This window comes from Rousettus aegyptiacus, unplaced genomic scaffold, assembly GCF_014176215.1.
Source record: "Rousettus aegyptiacus isolate mRouAeg1 unplaced genomic scaffold, mRouAeg1.p scaffold_m13_p_12, whole genome shotgun sequence".
Classification (NCBI taxonomy): Eukaryota; Metazoa; Chordata; class Mammalia; order Chiroptera; family Pteropodidae; genus Rousettus; species Rousettus aegyptiacus.
This window is the reverse complement of record NW_023416287.1, coordinates 31,311,646-31,334,100: the sequence shown is the minus strand read 5'-3', so window position 1 is coordinate 31,334,100 and position 22,455 is coordinate 31,311,646. Positions and strand designations below refer to the sequence as shown.

Sequence of the window (22,455 nt, the reverse complement as noted above, 5' to 3'; positions counted from 1 at the left end):
TTTCCGCCACTCACTGTGACAGTCTTCCGCTTATTGAAACAGTGTTTTTGAATAAAGCCAACATTTATTTTTATAGAATCACAACTATTATGTATTTATTGATATACAGCCACATAATAAAATATATAAGAGATACAGACCACCATAAATAACACTATTATTTTCCCAATGTTCAAACATAAAAATTGCTTAGATAATTGTGAAAATAATTAAAATTAAGTATTTCATAACTAACATGAAAAGTTGAAACCAAACAACTGAGATATGGAAATCACAGAAAATATTTGTTTTACTTTGTCTGGTAGAGTTTAATCATCTCTTTCAACCTATTCTACAGAAAAAAGCTTGTTTTTATGTTGGCTAACTATTAAGTCATGCATAAAACCAACAATAACATAGCTGCTAAACTTCTTTCTGAAGAATTTTCTGCAATAATCTGTCACTTTCCAGTGGCCCAGTATTCTAGTCTCAACTTAGCATGAATACTATGTAGAGTTAGCACATTAACTGGGGCACATACACAAAATAAATCTTCAATGTTTCTAATCAAGAAGGGAAATAGATAAGACATTTCTATGTCAGGATGGATTTCTTCCTCTAAAATACATATATTCTCATTTATGAAAAATATTTTTAAATAATAAATATTCATATAACAAATACACCACAAAAAAATCAACTACTCACCTGCATTGACTATAGCATCTACCTCTAGCAATGTGATGTCACCTCTGTAGAGAGAAACTTTTTCATTCAAACTTTTCTTCACCTGTGATGTTTCCTGAGTATTTTCTTCTGTAATAAAAAAGCAATATATATTAATAGTAATATTCTTAATTAATAAAGACAGTTTTGATACAAAAGCCAATGAGTTATACTATGACATATTAGACAGTGGAAATAAATGTGTAATTACCAGCGTATTCTCTGCACTGTGTATGCCTCAATACAAATGTAGTATCACATATATGATAGGCTTTCAGTAAATTTAGTCATGTTATATTGGTCAACAAAAAAATTGATGTTTATTATTATTATTATTATTATTATTATAAAAAACCAATTTTAAAATAAAATTAGGTACCACTAGTTTCACAAGGGGTTAGGGAAAAGATGTGCAAATACCGAGACTAAATAAATGTTTACAGTGAATGAGCTTATTTCTATTTTGTCCAGTTAGTTAAAATTCATCCTTGAAAAGAATATTTACTCAGGACAAAAAAATTTTGGTTCAGCTCTTTGCTATTAACCTTTCACTCTAGAGGGCACCTCTGGATTTAAAAGAGAAATAGCTCTGTCCTGCACACAAGGGTTAGCAAACTAGTATAATTAAAACAAGCCAAAACATGACATTCTGAAACCTGACATATTTTAAATGTTTTAGAGCAAACAATACTATAACTTGAATGTTCATTTAACAAATAGTAATGTTAAGACATATTAAACAAAGCTTTAGGAAATTAATGTTTTAAAATATACTAAATTGCTATGCTTAAAAAGCTTTTTAATATACCTCTAGGAAAACTGATTTATGAACTCAAACTTTTTAAAGTATTTCTGATCTGTAAAAATCTTTCAATGAAAAATATAATGCTATTAATTCACTATGCCACTGTCCAAAGAGCATGCAATTTTGAGATATCTGGGAGAATTAGAAGTAATAAGTTGAAAGTCACTAAATTGTCTTTGTGCCTCAATAGTCAAAGAAAATCTTTATTCTTTGTAAAACATATCTGTTGTTGTTATTGTTGTTGTCCCATATCAGCAAAAGAGACTGAATTTTTTGTACACTTACCAAGCCGTCAGACTGACCCAACTACAAAGACTTTGAGCCAGATCTTGAATTCCGCATCCAATCAATTTCTATTCTTAATACTTTTACCAAACTAGAAAATCCTGATTTCCAATTAAAGATTGTTGGATGACAAAAATATTTGATGGTTTTGTCAGAAAATTCTGGATATTTGGACCTAAAAATTATAAAGATTTCTCACTGATGATGAGTTTCAGAACTCTATCATGCATTAAATTGACAAGCATATCACAAATTAAAGCAGACAGTTTCATTGTTTCAACTTGGGAGGTAGAGTTGATGGATTCCTAATCCAACCTCGGGTTGCATTTAGTTCTAAAAAGTGTTTCTTCGTTTTTCTTCATGAAGCATTATGTATGCAATATTACATTTGGAGTAATATGATTCTTAAACATATATGACAATAAATCATGTATTTCTCCAAAAGTAAAGAAATTATTAAATATAGTATAGTTTAAACCGTTTATACCACAGTTCAGATTTCTTAAAAGAATTCCTAATCTCTCATTGCAAGTTTAAAAAATGGGGTATCTTGAGCCTAATATGAAGGTTCAAACAGTTTAACGTATTAAATAAATAGCTGTGACATGTCAGTCAAGAAAGTTACTCAAAATGGTCTTATTAGAATTATCAGCATTGTGAAAAAATATTTTTATCTTTCTCATTTCAACAGTTCATATGAACATCTTTTTCCTCATAGCCAGATTTATACTTGCTGCCCAATTCCTCACATGATTTATCAAAAAGGCAGAAATATACTCAAAAGCTGTAGTTGATAGCATTAATAATTATCAGCTATTTCCTTCAATAAACAAAAATCAAATGGCATATTTTTGATTATCACTGTTCTCTGTAAATATAACAATGTAAATTACCACTAGGGGCCACTTCTTTTATTTGAATAGCAAAGCACTGCCTTCCTTTTCACACAACTGTGTTCTATTAGTCCTGATCCCCATGTATCTTTCCATATCCTGAGTTTTCAGTAATAAATAGAACAAAAAACTGTCAAATATCATTCTTTCATGGATATTCTATATGTAGATGAAGCACCAATTTACATTTTGTATATAATTGGCTTTATCCAACTGCAAGTTGAAATATTTGTCATTATGCAAGTATGACAGTAATTGTTCTTCCAGATTTCTGCTATTGATACTGTCCCTGCCTTCCCCCTCCTCCACGCCCCCCCCCTCAAAAAAAAACCCAGCCAGACAGTAAAGTGGTAAAACAGATTTTATTCAGAAATGACTGCATTAGGGATAAAGAGACTTCGGTATAGAACTGGGCTCAATTGCCAGTACAGCATGAACAAGTGAGGATTCACAGCCAAGGAGCAGAGTGGGGATCCATGGAAGAAAAATTACTAAGAGTAACATTGGGGGTGGTAGGAAATTCTGGTTAAGTAGTCTTAGGATACTTGCTGAAAGCAGGCCAGGGTAATCAAGATATAACCTGAGGCACGAGGGGGAGATGGAATTTGATTGGATATTAGGGTGATTAGATATCAAGTGTAGGGAATTCTCTCTAAACTGATCCAGCAGGATTCTTGTTAAAACTGGACTATGCAGGTCTGGCAAGGATGAGGCCTAGCTGAGAAAAGAGTTTAAGGGAACCTCACTAAAATTTAGTTAAGGAGAGAGTCTTTGTTCCTCAATCTACTCAAGGAAAGAAGAGACATTCCCCTTTCCTTTAATCAATGTAAGTCCATTAGGGTTCCTTTTGTTCATTAAGAACGAAGTTTACTATCAATTGAGACTTGATAATAGAAGGTATTTGGTAGGTAGTGTGAGCAATCAGGGCATTTAGAGAGAGGAATTTCTATGAAAATAAAAAGGAAAATAAAGATGAATGGATGGAGCTGACTGTAAACAGTCTATAAGTCCAAAGGGAAAACAGTTAAGATTTCTTTATGTGGGCTCAAAGCATCTTTTGCAGTTTGAATGCCCACGGTGCTAGCATTAGGTGTTCCCGTGAACTCTGAATGGCCCACACAAGAAGAGGCAGAAAGGTTAACCATACGTGATCTGTTGTGGTGATTTCTTTGAAGTTTTTATCAGATTATCCAGTTCCAGCTTGTAGGACTTCAAGAGAAGGACAATTTTAGTTCACAGTGATGCCAAATCAGAAGGAAGGGAGAAAATTGAAAATATTTTGGAGAGTTGTAGCTAGATATTGGAGGGAGCTAGAACTGACAAAATGTGTATGACAATGAATAGGACTAGAATTTAATAACCCACAGGAGTACACTATAGTTTTCTACTGAAACATAAAATGTCTCCCTAGGGTCACCGCCCCTTTTCTATTCTTATTTACAAAATAAGTCTGGTCTTACTAGATTTGGCCTGATTATTTATATAAATGCAGCAAGAATGGTAATTGACCACTTAAGTCTTTAGAGTTTGCTTTTTTGGAATTTTTCATAAAGAATCTCAGGTTACACTTTTAAAAATTCTCAGGGATAGAAAGCCAAGCCAAGAATTCACCACCAGATTTAGCCTGTAATACCTATATATTTAGGTGAATTCCTCTCTTCTCAAGTTTCCAAATATATCCTAAGGTTCCTGGGCTTGCCAGAAAGTGGCCTTTCTTACTCATCTCTAAGACTGGGAACACTTTAAACCAGGTACCAGACTGGTTTTTCCAAAAGGGCTGTGTAAGCATTGGCTCCATAAAGTCAACCTTAGTTCCTTAAAAATGTCTGATAATATCTAATTCTATACATCATTCTCAAATAGAACATTCCAAATCAAAGCCTGGGTTATACAACCAGCTTTTCCAATTATGTCCTGTTACAAGAAAGAAAGATTCTTATTGAACTTACAAAAATAATTTTATTGCCATGAAAATAAGAATACCCAACAAAGTTTCTGAATTTTGAAGAGATCAGATAAGGAGAAAAATAATGTTTCATTTCTGTTTATTAAAGTATAATCTACAAAACTGTCATGATTTATAGAGAGCCTGGGAAAAGATAACAGGGGTTCCTTAAATAAATCATTATAGAACCAGCAATCTTTTAGAACAATAACCATAAAAATCATAATCATTCTTCATTAATCCATTTAGTCCCATGTGACTCCTTTTTATCTAACATCGATTAATTTATTAAAACAACAACAAAAACCCCGCATACTTTTCTTAGTTCATTAAACCAACAACTATATTAAGCAATTTTATACACTGAAATCTATTTCTGAATGCTCTATTCTGTTTTACTAAATATTTTTATAGCATTTTTTTAAATGTAAATGATTCTTTATCTTTGGTTAGCAGTTTTATGAACCAGTCAGCTTTTCCATTAGCTCTGGAAATTCTTACTCAGTCTAGTGGTATGGTCTCAAAGTTATTTAATCAATAATGCCTTCAGAAGCCTATATCCCAAAGAATCTGTTAAAACCCTTTCCATGGGTCTCTGAAATAGCCACTTTTTGTTGGAGACAAAGCACTCTTTCTATAGCTGACTGCAAGAGATTTCAGGAAAGAGTAAAACGAAAACTATCTGTGGATGATGGAAGACTTAAAATGTCCATAGTTAAAGATCAAAAGAGTGTTCATTATAAAAATAATACAATTGATGAAGGAATTTGGTTATTGCTATGACATATTATATTTAAATAATTAGAACCATAACTTATAACATTATACCAGGACATATCATAGACAAAAAGGGTACTGGCAAATTTCTCTGCATGCAATTTCTAATATATCTATATTAATAACATTTACCCTTACAAATACAACCTAGGGAAGGAAAGGCATCACTTCTTTGACAATATTTCCCATGCAATTTAATATACTAAATTTAAAAAATTATGTTTAACATACTTTTTTATAAAGTGAAAGAACAAATCCTTTGAGATTTTCCAAGGGCCCTCTGAAAAATAACAATCTCAGTTTGAAATCAAGATTTCATTTAGGATTTGATTTGGAGAAGTTGTCAAAAATGCTTAAAGGTTTGAATACTTGATTACATAGGATCATAGATCATTATAAAATGATGCTTAGGTTCTCAGAAACAGAAATAATAAAGAAAACATTAAACACAGAAAATTATTTTTGATAAGACATAGAATCTTTATTTCCTAGGCAGATTAATTTAAAGATGAAGAAAATCCTTTTATAATCTTTTATTAAGAACAGACCAAAGATATGGTACATATAAACTATAGAATATTACTCAGCCATAAAAAGGATGAAATCTTACAATTTATGACAATATGGATGTATTTACAGAGTATTTTCCTAAATAACATAAGTGGGACAGAGAAACACCAATGCCATATGCTTTCATTTATATGTGGAATCTAAAAATCAAAATAAAGGAACCAATAAAACAGAAACAGACTCATAGAACAAACTGATGGTTGCTAGATAGGAAGAGGGTAGGGGGTTGGGTGAAAAAGGTGATTAAGAAATACAGATTGGTAGTTACAAAATAGTCATGGGGATGTAGAATATAGAATAGGGAATATAGCCAATAATATTGTAATTACCATGTATAGTATCAGATGGGTACTAGACTTATAAGGATAATTATTTGATAAGGTATATAAAGGTCTAATCACTGTATTGTACATCTGAAACTAACAATAATATTATATGTCAACTGCAATCAAAAAATAAGATTTTAAAATTTAAAAAGAAAAAGAACAGAACAATAATTCAAGGAATCTTTGTTATTTTAATGGAGAAACCCCAACTCTAGTTTTGCATCAGTATATTATCAGGCTAATTTAAAAAAACTAATAAATAATACATTCAATCTTAACCAACTTGATCACATATAAAATTCCTCTTCTGCAAGTCTTCTATAACTCTCTATATCCATTCATGTTTTGTCCTATATTTTTTCCCTTTCTCATTCTGGAATAACCAGTGATCTTGATTTAGGACAAAATGATTCTTTACCTTAAGAGCAACAAAAATCATTCATTTTTGCAAACTTTGCATATAAGGTTGTTTCTCTTCATCCTCACTATTTTTAGTAGTTTCATTTATATATTAATTATAATTTCAACCATCCGTACCTTTTATTTTATAGAAAAGTCTAAAAAGTAGATAATTGTAAATTGTCTGTCACATACCAGCACTCTGTTGCAGACTAGCAAATTTTATGAATATAGCATCTCCAAAATTCTAGAGATGTTTCTTTAAAGTACAACTTTTCAATATGGCAAAAGAACACATTTAGTAGAATATTCGGCTTCTCTATACCATATAAAAATAAGAAGCCAAAAGTGTTTAAACTTAAACTCATGTTCGTTAGTGTTTTAGTAACTTATTTTACTTAAAAATTATCTAAATTTATAATAATTATCTATTAGTTAAATTAATTTAGCATAAGTCTCAGGTTGCGAGGTAATAAAAAGATTTTGGAAACTATATGTAGACATATTATAAAATTAATCAAAACCAGCCATCATATCTCAAGTTATTTCAAGTTAACTATTTGTATGGCAGATGCACGTTAGGCAAGCATCCCAAAAGCAAAAACTTAAGAAAGTTAAATACGTAGATTTCTCTTTTATAGCTTTGCTTGATATACAAAAAGTCATAGATATCAAGCAATTAATTTTTACTGTATCTTTACTTATACATTTAGTCTTTGTTTATAATTTTTATAATCGTAAACATCTAGTAGATATAAGATTATTTGACTAGTAAACCTAAGTACAACAAAAAGATGTGCTATATTTTACTTACTATTGAAAACTCAAAAGCCATACCTATTTTTATTAAATTAATGCTATTAAACTAATATCATTTACCAAAGATGTACCCAAGTAATGTGGACTTGAAAAGTATTTGGGTGAGTTTCAATCTTTCCAGGAGTTTCAGGAATATTTAATTTATATAAGTGCTAATTTATCTCTATGCCAATTTGAATAGAGCTCCTTTATGAGATTTTATATGTTAATTGATAATATCATCCAAAAATAGAATATCACATATACATAACTTACATACACATATAAATATACCAATAGACAGATGCAAACAGAGATCTTATAGCTTTCATTCTAAAGTTTTAACCATGAATCAGGTAAACACAGTACTACATTCTGGTCTTTGCTCCCCCTGACATTTTTATCCAAATTATGTTTCTGGTAGAAGGAACCAAGTTAAGGTTACCTGTTCATATATGCGTTTTACCAATATTTGTGGAGAAGACTCTGCCCTGATGTGTAATCTTATGGAGACTATGGATGAAATTTTAGGTGAGGAACTGACTGAGGAGACATCAAACAGCTATCTGGATGTCTTTAAAGTTTATCTGAGTGTATAAAACATCCCATCTGTTTCCAATTACCTTTTCTTCTTTTTCAGCTAGTTGATTTTTGGGGTTCCTGAATGAGGACAAGGGTCTAAAGTTCAAAGGATTATGAGGAGCTGAAGTGGGAAAGGAAAATTCTTGCAGAAAGAACAGAAAGATGGAGAAGGGAGAGGTCCTAAGAGGGAAATATCAAAGGATTCAAGGAAACTGAAGGAAAGATCAAAAGCGGTATAAGAGGAGGAAGAAGGATTGAGGCAATGGGAAGGGAGAGGTCTTAGAGGCATCAATTTGAGGAGATGTTAAGTTTCCCAAAGAAGTCAATGGAATTCTACATTAGTCTCAGTGAAGTCATGCCAACAAGAAAGAAAGTTTACAGAGTTGGAAGAGCAGGGTCTCAAGAAGAAATTTTCAGTGGACTAAGAAGTTCCCATCAGAGAAACAGGATCAAAGATATAGAAGAAAGGACTTACGAAATGCCAGGAAAAACCTTTCCAGCCCAGGATTGAATCTCCCTTCAAACAAAGAGCCAGGAAGAAAGACTTCCAGCCCAATGAATACTTTTCAAACAAAAAAGCCTGGACCTCTAACCTAGCTTCAAATAGTATACTTAGAATCTTATGGTTAAAAATCTGTCCCTAGTGTGCTTCAACTGACTGTCATCCAAGAGACCTGGCTCAGGAGTCTGACTCAACAGTGAATCCCTAATCAGTTAGTCAAAACGGAAGACAAAAGCTTCAAAGATCAGATACAGAAGATAATCAGATAATGCAGGTCTGGCAAGAATGGGGCCTAATCAAGAAAAGGGCTTAGAGCAGGGATCCAGATTAGGAATTGGGCCGCACAGCAGGAGGTGAGAGGGCGAGCCAGCAAACAAAGCTTCATCAGTATTTGCAGCTGCTCCCCAGTGCTAACATCACCACCTCAGCTCCACCTCAGATCATCAGGCATTAGAGTCTCACAGGAATGCAAACCCTTCTGTGAACTGTGCATGTGAGAGATCTATGTCACGCGCTCCCTGTGAGAAACATAAAGAACAGAAGCAATCATTGAAGGCTACCACTTCATCAAATGTGTCTGCACTGAAAGCATCACTCCTCATGGCTAATCGCATTGCTAAAGCTAAGAAGCCCTTTACTATTGGTAAAGAGTTGATCCTGCCTGCTGTAAGGACATTTGTCATGAACTTTTAGGAGAGGTGGCAGTTCAAAAGCTGGCACATGTTCCTATTTTGGCTAGCATCATAACTAGATGAACTGATGAAATAGTAAAGGATATCGAGGCACAACTGTTAGAAAGGATTAATGACTCACCGTGGTATGCAATCCAGGTTGACGAGTCTACCAGTGTTGACAACAAGGCAATAATGCTTGTTTTTGTGTGATATATTTTTCAGAAGGATGTGCATGAGGATATGTTATATGCACTTTTGTTGCTAACGAACACCACAGCTGCAGAACTATCAAGTCTTTGAATGATTGATTACATATCAGGAAAACTGAATTGGTATTTTTGTGTCCACGGATGGGGTGGATGCCATGACTGGACGGCTTTCTGGTTTCACTACTCAGGTCAAAGAGGTCACTTCTGAACGTGAGTGTACACACTGTGTCATCTATAGAAAAATGCTGGCTAGCCGAAAAATGTCACCTGAATTTAATGGTTTGCAAGATGTGATTAAATTATCAGCCACATTAAAGTACATGTCCTTAACTCACATCTGTTCATGCAGCTCTGTGAGAAGATGGACACAGAGCACACACACCTTCTCTTATACACAGAAGTGAGATGGCTTTCTAAAGGTAGATCACTGGCCAGAGTTTTTGAGTTATGAGAGCTGCTCCAAAAATTTCTTTTAGAAAAACGGTCACCACTAGCAGCACATTTCAGTGACACAAAATAGTTTGCAGAACTTAATTTACTTGTGTGGTGTATTCAACCTCCTTAACCAATTCAATCTGTCATTTCAGGGGAGAACAACAACTGTGTTCAAGCCAGCAGATAAAGTGGCTGCATTCAAAGCCAAACTAGATTTATGGGGGTGATGAGTGAACATGGGGATTTTTGATGTTTCAAACATTAGCAGAGATTTTGAAAGTGACTGAGCCAGGCCTTCTTTCAACCAGCTGGTGCATGATCACCTATCCCAGCCTTCAGGAGTTTGAGCATTACTTTCCAACCACAAAAGACTCCCAAACTGGGAAGGAATGGATCCGCAACCCATGTATGAATAAGCCAGGTGAATCAACTTTGTCCAAGCTAGATGATCAACTGCTTGAGATTGCAAATGACGGTGGCCTTAAAAGTGTGTTTGAGACAACTTCAAATCTCCACACATTTTGGATTAAAGTCAAGGCAGAATATCCTGAGGTTGCCACGAAAGCACTGAAAAGCCTACTTTCATTTTCAACATCCTATCTTTGAGAAGCAGGGTTTCCTGCAGTGACAGCAACCAAAATGGGATTACAAAGTAGACTGGACATAAGCAACACATTTTGCATGTCACTGTCTCCCATCACCCCCAGATGGGACTCTCTAGTTGCAAGAAAACAAGCTCAGCCTCCCACTGATTCTGCATTATGATGAGGTGTATAATTATATATTAAATTTCATTTTATATTAAATATAATAATAGAAATAATGTGCACAATAAATGTAATGTGTTTGAATCATCCCAAAACCATTCTTCCTACTCCAGTCCATAGAAAAATTGTCTTCCACAAAACCAGTCCCTGGTGCCAAAAAGGTAGGAGAATACTGGCTTAGAGGAATCTGATTAAAGTTTGGTTAAAGAGAAAGTCTTTGTTAATATTATGTGACATTCAAAAGTGATATTTAAAAAAATAATTGTTCCTTCCACTTCTTTCTCTGAGGATAATATGTTATTAACATTGCATTAGTTTTAATTGTTTGTAATAGTTTGATATGTTAGACAGACTTTGACATGGGGGAGAAAAGATCAGTGGGTGTCCTGTCCAGCATACCCATCAGTGTGATCTTTACCTTTCTTTGTCTATGAGCAATTTTACATTTCTGTAAATGGCAGAAGATAGGTAATAATAAAATAATTCTTGTTCATGGAAATGAAAATAAATATGTTCCCCTGGATGCAACTGATATTGTCCTGTGGGCAATTTGCATTTATTGCCATTTATTTGCAAATTTCATTCCAGAGCTCCTTACTGGATATAAATATATGATTCTTTTAATTCTCTCTGAAGCAGACTTAAATTGTTTATAAGTAATCATTTTATATTTGCATGGGTTATAATCTAATCTTTATAAAACCAGTTCCCTCTAATAGACAATTATTTTTTTGTTCCAGTTTATTTAACTAATACTTGTATAGCATTTACTATGTGTCAGATGCTGTTCTAATACTTATAAATATTAGCTCCTATAATCTTCATAACAAATCTACATAGTACATATTACTAGTAATCTCATTATGTAGATAATGATGCTGAGTCATAGAGAAATGAGATGGTTTGACCAAATACACATATGTGGCAAATACAAACCCGGGATATGAACCTAGGCAGCCCATGGTCTTAACCAACAAGCTATGCAGGCTCTCATTTATCTTTTTTTTTTTTTTTCTAAGAGTCTGATTCTAAATGGAAAATCCGTTGTTTAGGTCCTGTTTCTCCCCTTAGTTGTAAAATACAGCAATTTCACACACATCCCCCAAAAAAGCATTATTTGCAGGATCTTTGGAAACATGGCAGAGTGAGAAATGTCCCCAGATCTCTCCCCTTGAAAAAAACAATAAACTAACATCTAAAACTCAACAAAAAACACCCAAACTACACACCAGCATGTCTGAGCATGGGATGTGCGCATAAGAGCTACCACAGGTCAGAGCCCCAGGTGTCGAGAGGTGGACTGGGAGTAATAAAGAAGCTGCCTCTTGCAGCTCCCTGCTGGAGGAGGGGGAGAGAAGGAGTGGTGAGTTCATGCAGTGAATTCTCTGAACATTCCTGCCTAGGATAGCTGCAACCTCCTTGTGGCTGGCTGGCTACAGGGCCCAGTCATCAGGGCAGAAAGCAGAGAAGTGGGACAGGATCACAGAGGAATGACAGCTAATTTTTGCCTGCTGTGGTTACAAAACCGAGGCTGAGTCGCAGCCCTCAACCCCAACCCAGAGGGCTCCTCCTCCAGTACCCTCCAAGACCAATCACCACGAAGCCCCAGGGGAATCTGAGCAAACGCTGCTGAGACTATCCCTGACACTGACAGGGACTGAAATTTAGGGTAGTGAGCATGATTAAATATCTACAAGAAAATTTAAAAAGTGTTAAGATTTTATATAAATCAGGGATCCAAGAGGCTTAGGTGCCACCTACTGGAAACCAAAAGAAAAGCAACTTCTTTGCAACTTCATATAATAAATGTTCTTTCTGGAAAAACAGCAGAATACACTTACTTCCATTAATGTTTATGCGGAGAAATAGTCCATGAAACACCATGAACAACCAAGGTGACAAGGCACCTCAGAAAGAAAAAGAAAAATCTCCAGAAAATAATCGTAAAGACATAGAAATTTGCGACTTAAATGACAGAGAATTCATGATAGTACTTCCAAAAATACTCAATGAGATCAAAAACTCAAATCAACAATTTCAGGAATTGAGAAAAACAACTAGACGAGCAGAGCAAGGAGTAATGAAACCCTCAAAAAGAACCAAACAGAACTTCTGGAGATGAAGAACACACTGAAAGAGGTGAAAAATGAAATAGCAAGCCTGGTTTCCTAAGATAGATGATTGGCTAAAGAAGCTATGGTACATATATATAATGGAATATTACTCAGCCATAAGAAGAGATGAAATACTGCCATTTGCAACAACATAGATGTATCTCGAGATAATCATGCTAAGCAAAATAAGCCAGGCAGAAAACACTGAAAATCGCATGATATCACTTATATTTGGGATATAAACCTAAAAGCAACAAATGAACAGGACAAACAGACAGAGACTCATGGACATGGACTATAGGCTAGTGGTCATCAGAGGGCTATAGACTAATGGTTACTACTGGGGTAGGGGAGGGAAGGAGGTAGACGGGGCAAAAGGGGTCAAATATAGTGTTTAGGGGGAGGCTGAAGTGGGTAAAGGGAATCAAATATATGGTAGCTGAAGAACCTGGGTGGTAAACACACAATGGAATATAAAGATGTCAAATGATAATGTATATCTGAAAATTATATAATTGTATCAACAATGTAACCCCAATAAACTTAATTAAAAAAAAAAAAAGCATTATTTGCTTTTGCCCTAGGAAAAAAAAAATGTAATCAGTTTACCAGAATGGTTACCATGCTTTGAAAACAGTGCAAAGGCCTCAGTGATTTTCTCCTACTATTTGACAACATTTTATAACATACCACGCTCCAGGAATTAGAAGATTACATAATAAAATCAAAGTTGCAGATATTAATCATGTATATTCTACTTGTATTTTCTTTTTCATTTATGTAAAATCATCAAACTTGCAGATTCATTTGTCCCTATACATACTATATTTACACTGGGACTCTTTATTATTTACATTTATGATTTTATTCTGAGTTCTGGCATTAATGTAACTATTTCACCTCTTTTTGAGACATCGATAAACCATTTTAGAGACATTGATATATTTTATGAGATAGTAATATAATGCAGTGCTGTAGTAAAAACAACAAAAGCAAACTTAATCAAGTATACAATAACACACTAATCGCATGAAGATACATTAGGAAAAACAAACTTTGTTAACTGAATCTGAAGATGAACTGACCAATATCCTCCTTGTTTTAAAAACATAAATTTTAAGGCTATAATAATTATTTATAACAAGATTTTCACAAAAATCATAATTATACTTTACACTTCAAGTTTTTAAAATATACTGAACAAAATTGTCTCACCATTTTCCCTCTGGAATTGCCAAACTACCTAAAAGCCACTTAAACAGCTAAGGGACCATAACTGGGTCCTCTACCTATACCTGGAAGACTAAGATGCTGAGAGATATCCATATGTAGTACCAAGGAATATTCTAAATTCTTATATTTCCTCATATTAGCATCCTGTTTTTTGGCACCCATAGACATGATACAGAAAAGCCATCAAGGGTACCAATGAGTTGGCTGGTGTCCCACAATAAGGGGCATGCTGGCAGTGGAATTGTTCTGTTATGAGGATGCTAGAAGAGTCCGTATGGTTTTAATCTAGTCATATGCATAAAATTCAAATTATTATGCCCTCTCCCTTAAAGTAAAACAAAAAAAAAGTTAGCAAGAGACCATACTATGAAAGAAAAAAAGAAAGCAAATGTCTATAGAAAGTAATGTTAAAATTAAATTTACAATCAAGATGTTCAGAAAAATAATTGAGGCTTTAAGGATATACAATCTGAAAACTAGAAGACCCCCAAAGATACAGAGATTATATCTTGAAACTAGCCAGCCTATTGATCTGCACACTTCCATCTCCTATTTAATCATACTTGGCTAATAATCATTATACAATTATTCCAGATTCCTGCCTGTTTTGCCCTTCTAATTTAACAGCTCACTTCTTTAACTGGCCAGAGACTCAATCCTTTTGCCTCTCTTCCTAACACCAACTTTCCTAGAGCTTCCATGGATAAAACTGTCAGCAACAGATTCCCTTTCTTTTCGTCCTGGGACTCCAAACTAATCCTGTCAGAAAAAGTCAAGGAAACCAGATAAAGTAATAATATTTAGGTAAGACCTAACCTAAGTAGGGATTCTAGGCATGACAGCCATGTTAAGTAGTACAGGAAATACAAAGTCCAGCCAAGGTATGAACTCCACATTCTAGCAGAATGATAATAATGCATATCAAAATAACTTCCATACTAGGAAGAATATTATAAATGCCATGGACTCCAGTGCTTTGAGGTTCAGACAGAGATAACATTCAATGAAATTCTATGAAATTGAGACATCTAAGCTGAGTTTTAAAGAATCGGTAAGAGAGCAAGAAGGTTGTAGGCTGAAATGAAGGTGACAAGGGGAAGGGTATTCCTAAATCATAGGGGCAGAAAATAGTGTATGTGTTGAGGAAAAGTAAAGATTCCTCTATAATGAGAACATGGAGAGCACAACAAACTGGGGAGTAGTGGCAGATAATACTAGAACTATTCAGGTTTGAACCAGAAGATGAAAAAGGCCTTGTGTGGTGGCTGTTTGGGATCCATTAAAGAAGTTACAAATTGACAGGTTTTGCTTAAATTCAGCCCAAATATAAGATTTTCTTCAGCTTAAAGTATATCATTATCACTGTTGTTTTTTTTAAATTGCATTTAAAATTTTAATAGAATGATAGTATTCTAAATCATAAGATTTTATATTAAAACTTAGATTTCTAACTTCTCTTAAAAAATCAGGAGATCTGGAAATACCTCATCCTCATGTCATCCTGACATGTGAGTGGAGGCTACATACACTTTGAACAGGCATCCTTTGCTTTCCAATTTATTAATAGAATAAATTTGTTTATACTTAAGCCAGGCTGGCCTCACACAGGCATTCAAGTATTGGATTTCTGCAGTAAAGCTTCAAAAGATTAATGGCTGTAAATCCAAAGTATCTATTAGAAATAGAAAATAGTTACTTGAACTGGCATTAAAAAAAAAAAAAGAACATTGAACAAGTTTCTATCCAATCAAAATAAAACATTTGCATAACAAACAATAAAACTGTAACTAAAACTTATACTGAGAACTAGGATATGGTAAAAATTCAGTAACTCAAAATGTGCTTCACAGGTTGGGCCAAAAGACTCCAAAAGAACCATGTTTCCCTATGTCTATGCCCTTGTATGGTACTCTTCCACAATGACGCTGAACTTTTGCATGTGATTTCCTTCGACCAATGGGACATCAAAAAAATGTGACCTAAGCTGAGGTTTAAAGAGTGCTTGCACACTGGTATGTACTCTCTCTTGCTGTGTGTCAAGACCACTAGGTGACAATGCCCAGGGTAGCCTATCAAAGAATAACAGGCCAGATGAAGCAGAGACAAGCCATTCTAGCTGAGGGTCCTTAGGTCAAGCAGCCTGACAACTGTCAACCAGACATGTGAGTAAGACCATTCAGAACCATCTTGCCCTAGCCAAACCACCAGCTGACTATAGAACCTCCTGGTTAACCAGAGTCTAATGAGCAGTAATGAATAGGATGATGTTTTAAGTTGCTAAGTTTTGGAAAGGTTTCTTGCTAGTAAAGCTACTGATATAAGAAAGAAAAGGAAGAGGCAGTGGGGGTTGGAGATGGGGTTGTAAGAGGGAACTTAGAATAAGATTCAACAGAAAAATGAAGTTGCAAATCACCAATATAACGGCTACTATTAGTAAACCTAGGAGAGAGAGTCTTCTAGTCTAACATCTACCACAGTGGTCCCCAACATTCTTGGCACTGGGGACTGGTGTTCCTATGAGAATCTAATGCCTGATGATCTGAGGTGGAGCTGAGGCAGTGATGTTAGCACTGGAGAGTGGCTGCAAATACAGATGAAGCTTTACTTGCTGGCCCACCATTCACCTCTTGCTGTGTGGCCCAGTTCCTAACAGGCCACAGACGAGTACCAGTCCACATCCCAGGGGTTGGGGACCCCTGATCTATATAGTACATGAAAGAACCATGAGATTTGATAATGAATGGATATGATGGAATATGGAGGAAGGGGTGGGCTATCAGTATAATACCTTTAAATAAGATGAAAGGATCCATCTGTATACATCCTAATTCCACCCTCTTTCCTAAAATGATATGTTCGAATTTTTACCAATATATTTTATATAGCCTGTGTTCTACTTTAACATTTTGAATCATTATAACCACTCTATTGATGTAACTTAAGGAAACTGAGGTACAAAGATATTAAACAACTAACTTATCCAAAATTTTACAACTAACAGAGCTGAGGTTTGAACCCTTGAAAATATAGTTATAGAACCAATGTATTTAACAACTGTGCAATACTGCATCATAAGGATCAGCCTCACAAGTTTAAAATAATTAGATCCATAAATTCTTTAAATAAGGACACATTTCATTCTTACAGAATTTTTTTTTTATATATAGTTTAATGTGACTATCCATGAGAATGTTTGGGGTGGAAGCTTATGCATTAAAAATGTGTTTTATCCTAAAGATATAAGCTACTAAAATACAATTCAGTTAAAAATTATGACTGTATAGTATAGCTCTTAGTCTAAAGTTTATATAATAACACTATAACTCAATACTTCAAGTAATGTTGTATAAATCATAATTGATTTTTCTATACTCAAAAAAAAAAGGAAAATCAAATTTCCAACCTAAAGTTTATGAAACTCTAATTTATAAATGCTGGTTCAAATGAAGAAATAATATTGAAAACTAGAAAATCAGAAAAACAATAGGATATATAATTTTGCCTTCTTTTTCATTATTTAAATGTAGGATTTTTTAGTCTGTGCTTAAGACCCTTTAGTGGGTTGCAGTCAACTTGATAGACTGCAATCAACTTTTTCACAAAATGATACAGAATTAAAATATTACAGTACATTGCATGTAGTATTGTTTATCAAATTGTTAGTTATATATACATAAATACATTTATGGATCATAATATGTTTGTTAATGTGGATCTTGGATAAATTTTTGAAATTTTTTGAATCTCTGTGTGTTTGTCTCTAATCTCTGACAAAAAAATAATGTTTTAAAATTTAATTTGGTATATTTTCATTTCACAAAAATGAACTAATTTTAAACAGTAGGTTTTAAAATATTATATAGTGAACATTTATGTAAGATTTAATTGGTCATTGGTACAGAACCAAAAGTTAATTGACTGACTTATATCAAGATTTCACGGGGTCAAGCATAGAAGATATCTAGTAAATGCACAAAAACACACAGAATTCGTTAAGCAGTGGATTGCTAAATGTATTTATGTTTAAGAGGACTTGGTTTGTCTTATGAGGTCAAAATCCAAATAGTAAAGTATGATAATGGACTTCTCTACCGTATCACATACAAAGCTATAACTAACTGATGGAACTTGAAAGTTGACATGTTCTGAAGATATGATTTAACCTGCAGTAGGTAGCTAAATCAAGACAAATCAGGAGAAAGAGGGAATTAAGAGGCCTAACTTAAGAAAAAGCTGGAATTCCACAGAATTTTTGAAAAAGACCTTGGGGCTCTATAGATGAAGAAAGTCCTAAGAGGTTATGTTATTTGCCCAAAGTCATGAAACTAGTTGATGGTAGTCTAATATTCCTTTCTCTCTATAATGACTCACACATTTTGCATGCTATCTTGTAGTTTAACGTCATTTAAGAGAAAATCTCTTTCTATTTGTGTTATAGCTATATATGTACCTGTATCATCCACTCTTCTTAAGAGTCAGTAAAGGATGGTGGTAATAAACACATGCTCTGGGAAACATTTTGCTTAGATCTGAATCCCTGCTTTGCCGTTTACCAGCTGTGTAGCATGGTCACATTTAACCTCTCTGGACCTCAGTTGCCTCACCTGTAAAATGAGGACAGTCCCTATCTTACAGAGTTGTTGTGAGAATTAAAGATATAGTAAAACACACAGAACAGTGTTATAACCATAGTAAAAATATCATAAATGTTAGCTGGTGAAAGAGAAGAATTACTACTAATCTGAAAGTTTGGGCAGAATCCTTTCTTTGTGCCATATATACCATCCAGCACAATACTTACTTGGCAAACATACTGACTATGCTCAAATACCGCTCTCCTTGCAGGTAAGCCAGAGGTGACTCAACCAATAAGCTGAAAATTAGAGAAGAAAGTTTCTCACCTGAAGCTCTGAAGACACTAGTATTAGGTGAGTACATATAGTCAAGGGCCCAGAGCTATGTAGGAGTCAAGGAAACCATAGAGTGTGAAAGATCACCAGAGAAGAGCAGCCCGCAAACCTAATGCTGGTAAGAAGCCAAAACTTGTGGTCCACATGTCCAGGAGGAATCCAGGTTAACTGGCCAGAACTGCCATAGATGACAATCTACAGTTTTCTATTATGTGTAGTTTTGTCAGGGCCAACAGGGATCCAGCCAAATTTAAAGAAGCAAAGAATGAACTAACATACTGAGTTCAAGAACTATTTGTTCTTGCTTTCCCTGCATAGTGCTAATATCTGCAACAAATTTCTTGAGTTCTCTAACTTTGTATTAAGTTAAACATTAAAATATCAAAATCGTTTTCTGTAGCTTTAGTGCTTTTTCCTACCTGTGTCAAAATAGTATTTAATTTTCCCCTAGAATTCTTTGAATATTATAATAATTACTTAATATAATTACTAATCTTGGTGTTTCTCTATTCACAAGCTCTCACTTAATTTCTTATCATTAGTCTGTTAGTTATTAACAGCTGAATTGCACTTGACATCATGCCAGATGTTATACAACTGAAACACATAGCTAGCTGCTGTCCAACAAACACCAGTAGAAAGAAAAACCACTGACCTATTTAATTAATAAGTAGGATTGGAAGGGAGACTAAATACAAACATAGATCCCCAAGGAAACTCTTAAAACAGTCTTGGCCTGAACTAAGACTGTGAAAATGGAGACAGAAAAGGGCAAATGATAGCAAAAATACAAAAGAGGCATTTTTAATAAAGTATTAGGATTCTCATAGGAGGAGGAAAGACAGGAAATTGCTGAGGTTGACTTCCTGGCTTCTGATTTGGTGGCTATGAAAGGTAATGCAGTGGGAGAGCCAGTTTAGAAAGGAAGATAAGTAAGTCTTAAATATCTTAAATTTGAACTTCCTATAGAATAGTTAAGTAGAGGTGATGTATATAGCAGAGGTCTTGATGCTCAAAAGAACAGTTTTCAGGCTAGAAATTTAGATTTGGAAGATACCATCATGTGAAAGGTCATATAAATTATATGTCCATCATGGGTGGACATATAAATTAAAAAGAGCCAAAGACAGAACAGTGGAGACATCGACTTTTACATGTAAGGCAAAGGGAAAGAACATGAAAAAGACTTGAAGAACAAATACTTAGAGAAATAGGAGAGAAATCAGAAGCCTTGGAGGAGAAAGTTTAAAAAAGCAAGTGATCAGCACCTTCAGTATCACACAGAAGTAACAGAGGACTGAAACTGTCTCAATGAATATAACAATGAAGTCATCACTGATGACCTTAGCAATTATAGTTTCCATAAAGCCAAAATATGGATGTGCCTACAACCAAGCTCAGACCACAATGCCCCACGAGATTGTAGAGAAATAAGATGGAAAGAATCTGTGTCCCTGAATGAGCACATAGAGTAGAATTTACTGAAGTATTCTCCTGTAAAGTAGGAAATAAAGTTCAATTAAACCATGAAATCATTGATAGTATTTTGTTACAATAGCCCAACCTTTTCTAAATTTCCCCATCCAACAAGTAAATATAACATAATTTATCTAATCAATCCCTTTTTAAGAAAATTTACACTTTCTCATTTTTTATTGTTAAAAATAATATAATATGAAGACCTTTATATATTCATCTTTGAATTCATCTCTGACACCTTTGTTTTCAACTCTTAAAATAGAATTTTTCAGCAGCACACTCTACATGCAATTTCAGTGGAATCTTCCAAAACATGCAATAGTGTACCTACATGCAAAAATATCACAAAGTAATATTTCAAAGGAAAAATCAAAAAAAACTTTTTTCAGTATGAGAGTGCATGATATTCATACTTCCAAAGTGTACATACATATATAATGAGCTGAAACAAACAATGTGATAGCTTTAAGGTAACTGATACATATAAAATATACGATCTCCCCTCTTTTTGTTTAGTCGTATTTTATTTATAAGGACTGACGAATGATAATAGTATTTTCATGGCTATATTATCAAGATACCAGGCACCTAAGAAAGACTGTAAATCTTGAATATTTAAAAATCTATCAACCAATTCAAATATTAGCATCAGTGAAACAAAGGTAATTGCATTTTCAAGGACAAAGACTGTATTCAATGAATTCTTAACTGGACAAGATCTACAAAAGCTCAACAGGAATACAACCCTTATACACTACTAAAAGAAATAGTAAAGCCAGTCTCTAAGTGAGTCACAATAACCCAGAGGAAGAACATCAGGTATAAGTGGACTGGTAGTAGACACTGAAACCAATTAAGGAAAAATATTCTAATTCTCCTGAGTACATGGATGATTACACTTCCCCCATCCTCCAATCCAGGTGTCAAATTTCTCACTGTGCATGCCTTTCTGGAACTCCTGCTCAGAGATCAGAAATCTGAACTACATCCTTAGCCTAGTCACTGAATGTCTCCTTGACTTTCTGGACTTCACTGAAACTTAGCTGTCCTCTAAGAATATCAATTCATTTCTAATGCAGGGGTTTTTTGTTTGCTTTTGATTAACACTAACTACATGTTCCTCAAGGACAGAATGTAGAATAAATGCTTCTACACCCACTCCCAAACCCAAACCATTTCTGTTCCTTCCTCCTCCAACTCCTCCTTAGAATGATGACTCTTTTCTTCAGTCGAGTCATCCTCTATCCTCCAGTCACTGTAGGCCTTTCTACTCGCTCAGTGCTCTCTTTCCATTTTACTCTTGTCATTATTCCTAATATCATTCACTTGGCCTTTTGGTTTCTTGGCTTTCTCACCTCTTACAATCTTCCCACTATATGTACCACTTCCAAAATTCTAATCTCTAATATAGACTATACTTCCAAATCTCAATATCTGATGTGTCTTTCCCTCACTTAATCTTTTCAGGGTCTTCAATCACTAATCTCATTCTTTCTCAGATACTCATCACGGCAAATTTCTCTACGTATTGTCAACACTTAGTTTCTCCACATCTTTATTTCGTATTCATTCTTTCATTGTTCAGGGGTTTTTAAATAAAAATTTAAAGTAAAGCATACAAGAGATGATATATTAACACAAACTTTTCAAAGACAAGGACTTTTTAAAAATGAACATCCAAGTACCCACCACCTAGCTTAAGAATTAAAACACCATCATCATATATGAAAATCTCTATGTGCCTGTAACTTTTGTGTTGGTTACCTTTTGAGTAATGGCTCACATGTCACCTGAGATCTAGCCTTCAGCAGCAAATCTTTATAATTCTAAAATATATGTCAAATCCAACTACTTCTCTCTATTTCCATTACCTACACCTGGTCCAGGTCATCATAAATGACCCATCTGAATGAACTGGTCCCCATTTTCATTTGTTATCCTTCCCATCTCCCACAATATACTCTTAGCAACCAGAGCAAACTTTTTAAAAAATAAAAGTTCACTCTCCTGTTGAAAACACTTCAAAGGCTTTTTCACAGAAATTACT

The 22,455-nt window shown here is 34.3% G+C and overlaps 1 protein-coding gene across 3 annotated transcripts in view; it reads right to left on the bottom strand.

The window, feature by feature from the left end:
- The window catches only part of MACROD2 (mono-ADP ribosylhydrolase 2), a 1,752,897-nt gene that overhangs the window by 1,688,403 nt on the left and 42,039 nt on the right, over positions 1 to 22,455 (bottom strand). For all 3 annotated transcript variants that reach the window (XM_036229035.1, XM_036229037.1, XM_036229036.1), the window contains exon 3: positions 688 to 795. In XM_036229035.1, coding sequence (XP_036084928.1) covers positions 688 to 795 — 108 coding nt within the window. The remainder of the gene's footprint in view (positions 1 to 687; positions 796 to 22,455) is intronic.